The sequence below is a fragment of the Coregonus lavaretus genome (assembly GCF_964263955.1).
Source record: "Coregonus lavaretus genome assembly, chromosome: 28".
Classification (NCBI taxonomy): domain Eukaryota; kingdom Metazoa; phylum Chordata; class Actinopteri; order Salmoniformes; family Salmonidae; genus Coregonus; species Coregonus lavaretus.
Window position 1 is genome coordinate 28,985,661 of NC_140015.1, and position 10,298 is coordinate 28,995,958.

The window sequence follows — 10,298 nt, forward strand, 5'->3', positions numbered from 1 at the left end:
CTGCCCCAGTTTCCTTCTGTTTTTCCCTGATAATTGGCAGCCGTGGCTGATTTCTCCCTCTTCCTGTTAAGTGATGAATAGTTGGCAGGGCATCAGAGGGAGCGGTGTGCCCGCCGGGCCACTCACTGGCTGCTGCTGCCACAGGGGCGTCGAGCCTGGCACCGTTCCCAGAGTAACGCCAGCCCAGCGACAGGCAGGCAGGGGGACACACTGCCAAGAGACAGGGGTCAACGGCTGTGTACGTGTGTGCGTTTGTGTGTGTGTGTGTGTGCACTTCCTACAAACAGGTCCAATTTTACAACTCTCACTGTCTTTCAATCTCTTTCTCTCTCTCTCTTTCCCTCTATATCTCTCGTGTGTGTCTGTATGCATATCTCTTTGTCACTCTCTCCCTCTCTCCACTTTGTGTTGCAGACGACCAGTAGACTGAAGCATATCGAGAAGGAATACGGTCAGAAGCTTGCCAAGTCTGCTCAGGTAAACACTTCTCTTCCTCTTTTTGGCCTTTTTTTGGGGAAGATTTGTTTGTAAAGAGCAAACAAACGTTCAGCGGGGAGCTATGAGAAAAAAATATACACTCCTCCCTTCCCTCCCTGCTTAAACACACACACACTTTTACAACAGACACATACACATATACCACAAGTTTAACATAATGCTGCAGACAAATGAATCTACATATAAAAATGTCTAAGCTCTACCTCCTAGGTTTTTGTCTTCTTCTTCTGTTCCTCTCTTTCATGTCTTTGTGTAACATCCAGAGGCGTCGGAGGCGAGGGTTAGCCAGGCTTTGGTCCAGGTGGTGTGGAAACCTGGCCCAGTTAGTTAGCCAGGTTTTATAACCAAGACTTTACTGTTTGATTCTAGTTGTTTCACAATGTTCATATTTGCCTTTAAGCCATATGTAGAATCCTATTTATGTAGATGCAACGCCTCGCATACAGCAATACGGAACCCAGGTGGGATTGGCTGGAAGATATGAGGGTTTTAGGTAACTTTTAGGTGCCTCACACACACACACGCATGCACACACACACACACACAAACACACACATGCTCACGCACACACTTGTTCTCTCTCCCCCCCCTCTCTGTCTCTCCCTCTCTGCCCCTCCCCTCCCCTGGCCATGACGTCAGGAGGAGTTTTGTTTGAAGGTTCTCCTCTCCTCTGGCTGGGACCACATGTTTAACATTAAACCTAATCTCCTCAGACTGAGAGCAGTTAAAGCCAGAGGAACTCTCCTCTCTGCTCATGAATCAAAACCACCAGACCATTCCTCCTCTCCTCCATTCTTCCCCCCATTCTACCCTTTCTCTCTCTCTCTCTCTCTCTCTCGTCTCGCTCTGTTTGGACATGTGGGATGCTTTAAAGCTACAGTCTGAGATTTGTTTTTTAAGCAAAAATATAAAGAATTGAAATGAAACAGATTCCTAGATTCCAGACTGTGGCTTCAAACGCCTTTAGCTGTGCAGTATAAAATACCCTAAAACACAAATCACTGTTTATGTTTGAAAACAAAGAAGATTAGATCTATCCCAATCTGAAAAAATAAGGGGGTAAAATATCACATTCTACCACAGGCTGTAATTGCTACATCATTACCTTAGAAGAAACGATTCAAAGAGGGACCATTTTTTGTCTTTCTCTCTCTCTCTCTCTCTCTCTCTCTCTCTCTCTCTCTCTCTCTCTCTCTGTCTTTTTCAATCCCCCTGTTTTGGGTCCACTTTCGACGGCGGCAGCGTTGAGTTGAAAGCGAGGTTGACAAGCAGATGTTGTGAGAAAACAGGAGCTTATGAAGTTGCACAATGCCCCCGACATCAAACGTGTCTCGGGTGGTAGTTGAAAGTTCACTCTGTGTTTACTCGTCTTTGCTATGTGGCGAGGTAAAGTTTCCGTCAACAGAGGCTGCAAAAGATTAATCCTCTGTTTTGAAGGGGCGCAACCAACGCTCACATGAGTTCAACTTAACACCCTTCCTCTGCATTCTGTTGCTGAAAACTCCAGTTCCCATGTGTTCGACATTGACAAAACACAACGCTCTAAGGACATTATACATGCATGTGTTTTTTTCTATGTTAAGACCATATTAATGCATGCTATTTGTTGGTATTTGTAGCGTGTGTTAACGTGTGTTAGCGGCTTGACTTTCAAAGGCGTTTTGGAGGGACTAAAGAGGTTTTAATTCATAGGAGCCCTGGGGGCAACTGGATCTAATGTAAACAGAGGGCCTTTGAACCTTGGAGGCTGCCCTCACTGTGTAACCCCTAAGTGTCTGTCAGAGGTCATCGCGCTCTCTCTCGCAGGGAGAGCACTGTAGCATGGGTTGTAGTATCCCAATTAAAATTTACCAAGCCGCCATACATTATCCTGAGGGGACTAGGGTAGACACATGCAGTGTGAATGCACGCACACACAACACGCACACACACACACAGTGTGAATAAACACACACCACACATACAACACACACAACACACACACACAGGGTCCTTTGAGCTTCGTTAATTAGCGTCTCTGAAATCCGGGCTGCTTAATCGTCTTGCTGAGCGTGGCCTTCCTGAGCGACCTCTGAACCCAGCCCTGTTTGTTTCTCTTCTCTAGTTAATGATGAGGCAACAGTGGGGGTCCCCGGAGCTCCCCCAGCCCTTTATCTCAACACTGCTGCTGGTTGAACATGGGAAAGGCTTGTAATAACAACTTAAATACAGTTAGGAGCTGGAAACACACATCTTTACTACTATTATTATTATTTCATGCATAGAAGTACTTAACATCCTAGTAGAATCAGGCAATAACTGAAAGAGAAATGGTTTAAATGACAATAATGCCCTTCTGGGTATTATTTAACTATTTGTTGTTTCTGATCTGGGAGTGCGTCAGTTCACGTGTTTTTTTTATCATTCTTGTTAACGCCCTAGTGAGTTAATTGTGTTGCACTATGCAGTTTGCCTGTCATAGAGGACCGATAAACGGCCAGCAACTGCCTTTCATTCTGTAAGTTCACTTTGAGGTGAGGTAGACCCAGCCTAAACAGAGCTACCAACCAGCCTGTGAAATTAAAGACGGCCTGTTCAGGCCAATTACAGTAGAGTACAGTCAGATGAAGCCCTCGATATGAGACTAGGTATAAAGGTACAGGAATAACGAGAAAGACAGGGTTAGTGAGTCATTATATCACTCCAGGCTACAGACGAGATGCTAGAGAATCTATATGGCAAAATAATTATTACGCCCAGAACTGATGTTCCTATAATAATGGGCCATTTGTTGCTTTCATGTGGCTGGCCCCGCTGACTAAATAACCCTAATCTCTCCCTCTGCGGTCGGCTAAGGCGCTCATTCCCATAACTCCCACTCAATGAGAGGATTCCAGTAAGACTGTTGAACGAAGAGTTGAGTTGAACTAATGCACAGTAAACAATTATCTATCTGTCTGTCTGTCTGTCTAGCCCAGCGCGAGCGGTTCAACTGGCCTGAGAGAGCAGTTTTCTCTTTTCATATTTTTTCTCTCTCTTTCTCTCTACCTTCTCTCTTCTCTCTCTCCTCTCTTCTCCCTCCTCTTCTCTCTCCCGGCTGTGGCTTCAATAGAATGTTCATTTTGACTGGAGTATTTCAAAGCTACTGCTGCTCCCTTTCACCTTGGTGTGTACCAGTTCTCCAACACAACCTCACTCTGCTCTTCACAAAGATAGGAGCTTTCTTCCTCCTCTCTCCATCTCTGCCTCTCTCTCTCTCTGTCTGTCTGTCTGCCTTTCTCTCGCTCTCTTTCTTTCTGTCGATTTCTCTCTTTTTCTCAGGACAGACAGAGAACTGTGAGAACATTAATAATGGCTGAGACTATAGTTGCTGAGACACACCATTGACAGACACTAAACTAATGGTGTCTGTTCTTTAGGGTACAGTATATACTGTACCTATAGTAACTAAACAAGAGATACATTTCGGTCTCCCACAGTGTTCTACTCAGTAAAACCTTAACAGATAATGACATCATGTTGTTAGGGAATATGTTAAGTATTTCGTATACGGCTCCAACAAGTTGTGTGTTTTGATGTTAATGCATTTGTCTGCTGCCCACACTCTCTCTTGCATTAGCATCAAAACTCCTGTTCCATTTAGACTCAACTAAACGCTTCCTGAAATGGAAATCGGTTCAAAACAACAGCAACAAACAGGTTATGTCACTGAAGGAAAAACACCAAGGACTGGACTGAACTGTACTGTACAGAGCACTAGAGACCTGGACCTAGGACTGAACTGTACTGTATTGTACAGAGCACTAGGGACCTGGACTGAACTGTACTGTACAGAGTACTAGGGACCTGGACCTAGGACTGAACTGTACTGTACTGTATAGAGCACTAGGGACCTGGACCTAGGACTGAACTGTACTGTACTGTATAGAGCACTAGGGACCTGGACCTAGGACTGAACTGTACTGTACTGTATATAGCACTAGGGACCTGGACCTAGGACTGAACTGTACTGTACTGTACAGAGCACTAGGGACCTGGACCTAGGACTGAACTGTACTGTACTGTATAGAGCACTAGGGACCTGGACCTAGGACTGAACTGTACTGTATAGAGTACTAGAGACCTGGACCTAGGACTAAACTGTACTGTACAGAGCACTAGGGACCTGGACCTAGGACTGAACTGTACTGTACAGAGCACTAGGGACCTGGACCTAGGACTAAACTGTACTGTACAGAGCACTAGGGACCTGGACCTAGGACTGAACTGTACTGTACAGAGTACTAGGGACCTGGACCTAGGACTGAACTGTACTGTACAGAGCACTAGGGACCTGGACCTAGGACTAAACTGTACTGTACAGAGCACTAGGGACCTGGACCTAGGACTGAACTGTACTGTACAGAGCACTAGAGACCTGGACCTAGGACTGAACTATACTGTACAGAGCACTAGGGACCTGGACCTAGGACTGAACTGTACTGTACAGAGCACTAAGGACCTGGACCTAGGACTTGGCTAATCAATTCCAATTTGGTATTCAATGACAAATAAAATTATCTTGAGGTCAGTTCAGGAGTCACCAACCATGACCCCCAGAGTCAGTTGTTAGAGTGTGTTTATATTGTCTGTGTCATATGGGGATGTATCAATATCAACCCTCTTGGAATGGTGTTCCCCAGGGTTCACTGTTGTCCCTTCTCAATTTGTCTCTCCCTCTCTCATCCCAACCCATCTCTCACCCCCTTCTCTCTCTCCCTCTCCCTCTCCCATCTAATATTTTTCTCTCTCCTCCCTCTCTCCATAGTTGATAGCAGAGCTGCAGACGTCAGTGTGTGATGCTAAGGAGGAGGCGTTGCGGCAGCAGCAGGAGAAGGAGCGACAGCTGAAGGAGGCTACAGCTCACTGGGATGATGAGAGGAGGCAGATGAGCCGCCATGCAGACACTAAGAGCAAGGTAAAGTTTCATGGACAGTCTGCAAAGGACACTACTATATAGTACCCATGAATGGTGCACGCCACAAAGTCTGTTAAAGACTACAAAGTGCACACTACTGACCCTAAAGGTAAAGGATAACTTTTGCTGAAAAACAGCAAGTGAGAGAACATGGGTAAGTTGACATATAAATACATCCCAAGATTTACGCACATTGGTTGAGAGAGCGGAAGGGGATAATTGCAAGAGTGAGCCCATAGGTTGAACAGCCAGCGTGAGGAATGTGCATTGCTGTGCCGTGCTTATATGCTAGAGGTAAATAGGTGAATGACATTCCACACATGGCTAACAGGACAGAGGAGGAGAAACAAGACGCTATGCTGATGATACGTTTGTATTAATTCCCACAATGCCCCTAGAATATGAAACAAAGTTAATTATGTTCTGCTTACTGGATGAAGTGAAACAAGCATTCAGGCCGGCCTTCCTGATTCAGGCCAGCCTTCCTTTCATAAACTACATTACACTGTGTTGGTGGTTGCTGAAGCCCTCAGTCCTCCTGGCCCCCCTCAGTGGCTGAGTCCCAGGGAGGGGCCGACTGGCAGTCCAGCCCAGACACACTCAGTGCCCCGGTCTGGCCAGGAGACTTTTATAGACTAGACACAAGTCCCCTCTCCTTTGTGAGAGGGCTTTAAACCTGGGGTCACAGTTGAAATGTATGTGCTTTGTCATTTTTTATGATGGGTTTCATCTCTAACCCCCATACTCTGACATACACACACACGCTAACCCCCATAGTCTCTCTCACACACACAGATGCACACACACTCCTGGGTTTGGTGGTTGGGAGGCTCTTTAAGTGGCTCGTATGTTCTCTGTCTGGGGTGAGGCAGACCTTTAAATCAGCCTGCTACTGCTGCAGCACTCTTTATTTAGCTCGCTGAGCAACCCCTCTCTTTATCCCTTCTTTTTCCCTTCTTCCTTTGAAGTTATTTCCATTCCTTCTCTCTCCTTCCTCATTCCTTCCTAGTCTCTGTACTCCTTACACATTTTACAAATTCCATCCATCTGCCGTGGATGTCTGGGGTTTGTTCAATAGGGGTTACAGATAGATACATAGAATGATTGTTTTTTATGTGAACTTGAGAACAGTGGGTCCATTCTGTACAGAGCATTTCTGTATTCAACACCTTATCGGATAAACCTCTGCACCGTTCGAATAAAAGGCATGAAGCATTCAAATAACGTTCCTGCAATGTTCTACCCAGCTGAACTAGCCCCTATACAGGATCAGTTATTTGAACTGTGACTTGAAACTCCAGTAGCCAAACAATGACACTGTGGTAGTTGTCTGGGTGTGTCTCTCTCTAGTTTAATTGACTGTTGTGTCTGGGACGGAGGTTTGTTTTTAAAGGGTGACCCTCTCTGCACTGTTTGTGGGAGCAGACTTCCATATAAATCCTCTTTCCTCCAGACACTCAGTCCCCACTCTGCCCTGTAGCCAAGTGAGGGGCACTCATTCCTGGGTAGGATCCGCGGGAGGCCGGCCTGCCCCGGGTTAAATAAGCCACCCCGGCGGCTCCGCACCACCACACCTAGAATGTGAGAAATGCCACGTCTTCTGTTGCAATCCAAACACCTCTGTGACTGACTGACAGTGTGGGGTAATAAAGGACTGGTCCAGTCTCTGCCCCTGGTGTCTGGATACGCCTGGTGGTGTAGCTTTCTCACATTCCAGCTATACACACACTCATACACATTACCCCTCTCTCTCTCTCTCTCTCTCTCTCTCTCTCTCTCCTCTCTCTCTCTCTCTCTCTCTCTCTCTCTCTCTCTCTCTCTCTCTCTCTCTCTCTCTCTCTCTCTCTCTCTCTCTCTCTCTCTCTCTCTCTCTCTCACTCACTCACTCACTCACTCATTCACTCACTCACAACATCTCCCACAATCTCCCTGTGTGTGTATGAGGCAGCAGCCCGGCTGTGTGTGTGTGTGTGTGTCTCCTATCTCCAGTGTTAGCAGGAGACAGCTCTGTCTATTATCTATCTCCTCATTATTACCATCCCCCAGTTCTTAACCACCCACTAATGAGCCTCCAATTAACCAATGACTTGTTGATTAAAGTCCAGACGCCACAGAGAATGAGAGGAGGGAGGGGGAGAGAGAGGGGTGAAACATCGAGCAGTAGAGAGAGAGGGGACAGAGAGTGTGTGTGTGTGTGTGTGTGTGTGTGTGTGGAGCGCGGAGTTGGTCTTTGGCCCGTTTGGTGGCGGTGGAACTATCGCGTCGCCCGCTGCTCACTTCAAAGGCTGGATTATGAAAGCTGATGAGGGCTGAAGACAATGGTGCCGGGAAGAAAATAACATCAAAGTGGCGGTGGAGACATTTGAATGTAATAATCCCAAAACAGTTGTTGTTGCGGATGTGCTCTTTGGTATCATATGTCCCTTCTCTCCTCTCTGACTAGATTAAACTGCTTTTAGCCTTGTTATAATTTAGTACCACTGTCTCCACGGCCGTAACCTCTAAAGAGAGGACGGGGAAATGGGCATCTCATGGATATTTCATGAACCAGGTGTTGATCATAGTCTGCCTGTTCTGTGTGGATCCAGAGGACCACAGGCCAGATACAAACTGTGTCAGACATGACCACACAGGATGTTTTGTAAGGACCCCTCCACATTGATTTGACCAGAAGATCTGAGCGGTGCCAAGTAGCAGCTCTGTTATGGCAAGACACAATGATAGAAGTCATAATAAATCTAGATCCTGATAAAGAGATTAGTCTTCTCATCCCTGTTCTAACTTCCTCCCTCTCACTGAGTCTGGACTCTCACTCCACACACACCCTCCCTCCTCCTCCCCTCTGATCCCGGAACCACCGGTCATTAGCACTAATTGGCTGGCCCAAACAACAGGTTATGTAATTATTACGACACCCTTATGTAGGCCACATTTACATTTTAGTCATTTAGCGATTTACAGTAGTGAGTGCATACATTCTCCATTGTCACGATCGTCGTTAAGAGAGGAGGACCAAGGCGCAGCGTGATGAACGAACATGTTTATTTATCATTAGCGATAAACACGGACAGTAAACAAAAACAACAAACGACTCGTAACGTCCTAGGTAACATAGACCAACACGGAACAAGAACCCACAAACACAAAGGGAAAACAGACAGTTTAAATATGGCTCCCAATCAGAGACAACCAGCCCCAGCTGACACTCGTTGCCTCTGATTGGGAGTCACTCTAGCCAACATAGAAATATAACACATAGAAAGAACACACCCTGGCTCAACATATAGAGTCCCAGAGCCAGGGTGTTACAGTACCCCCCCCCCCCTAAAGGTGCGGACTGCGACCGCGCCTCAACTAGAGCAAAACAGGGGAGGGCTGGGTGGGCATTCCTCCTCGGCGGCAGTTCTGGCTCCGGCCTTGCCCACCACCCTCCAATAAACCCCCCATAGCGCCCCTGGTCCGGTCTGGCCCCGCTGGCTGGAGCTGAACTGGACGTAGCAGGAGCGGTTAGCTTCAGCTCCGTAGTGGAGCAGTTGACCGGTACCCTACCAGGCACCGGTGACCCAGGCACGGGTTGTGCTGGACTGACGACGCGCACCCCTGGCTTGGTGCGTGGAGCCGGAACGGGCCGGACCGGGCTGACGACTCGCACCCCTGGCTTGGTGCGTGGAGTAGGAACGGGCCGGACCGGGCTGACGACTCGCACCCCTGGCTTGGTGCGTGGAGTAGGAACGGGCCGAACCGGGCTGACGACTCGCACCCCTGGCTTGGTGCGTGGAGTAGGAACAGGCCGGACCGGGCTGGCGACGCACACCGTAGGCTTGGTGCGAGGAGCAGGGACAGGCCGGACCGGGCTGGCGACGCACACCGTAGGCTTGGTGCGTGGAGCAGGGACAGGCCGGACCGGGCTGGCGACGCACACCGTAGGCTTGGTGCGAGGAGCAGGGACAGGCCGGACCGGGCTGGCGACGCACACCGTAGGCTTGGTGCGTGGAGCAGGGACAGGCCGGACCGGGCTGGCGACGCACACCGTAGGCTTGGTGCGAGGAGCAGGGACAGGCCGGACCGGGCTGGCGACGCACACCGTAGGCTTGGTGCGAGGAGCAGGGACAGGCCGGACCGGGCTGGCGACGCACACCGTAGGCTTGGTGCGTGGAGCAGGGACAGGCCGGACCGGGCTGGCGACGCACACCGTAGGCTTGGTGCGAGGAGCAGGGACAGGCCGGACCGGGCTGGCGACGCACACCGTAGGCTTGGTGCGAGGAGCAGGGACAGGCCGGACCGGGCTGGCGACGCACACCGTAGGCTTGGTGCGTGGAGCAGGGACAGGCCGGACCGGGCTGGCGACGCACACCGTAGGCTTGGTGCGTGGAGCAGGGACAGGCCGGACCGGGCTGGCGACGCACACCGTAGGCTTGGTGCGAGGAGCAGGGACAGGCCGGGCCGGGCTGTGGAGACGGATAGGAGACCTGGAGTGAAGAGCTGCCACAACCCGTCCTGGCTGAATGCCTACCCTCACACACTCTGTGTGAGGCATCAGCACAGGACGTACAGGGCTGTGTATCCGTACTGGCATAACAGCACGTGACACTGGCGCAGGATATCCGGGACCGAGGAGAGGCACTGGAGGCCACGAGCGCTGAGCCGGCACACTCCGTCCTGGCTGCATGCCCACCTTCGCACAACACGTGCGGGGTGCTCGCACAGGACGTACAGGACTATGCCGGACCACTCGTGGCACAGAACTCCGCTCCGCATACCGCGGAACCTGCCCAGTCCCATGCTGCCATGCCTGAGTACGGGAAGTTGGTTCCGCTCTCCATCCAGGCTCCGCCAACCTGCCTTCTGGCCCCCCAAACCTGGT

General features: G+C 49.6%; 1 protein-coding gene across 1 annotated transcript in view; it reads left to right on the top strand.

Annotated features, from left to right (window-relative positions):
- LOC311103215 (centrosomal protein of 112 kDa-like) overlaps positions 1 to 10,298 on the top strand; it is a gene marked incomplete at its 5' end in the record, with an annotated part of 98,039 nt that overhangs the window by 63,846 nt on the left and 23,895 nt on the right. The window contains 2 exons of the mRNA XM_084144758.1: positions 415 to 477; positions 5,285 to 5,434. Coding sequence (XP_084000884.1) covers positions 415 to 477; positions 5,285 to 5,434 — 213 coding nt within the window. The remainder of the gene's footprint in view (positions 1 to 414; positions 478 to 5,284; positions 5,435 to 10,298) is intronic.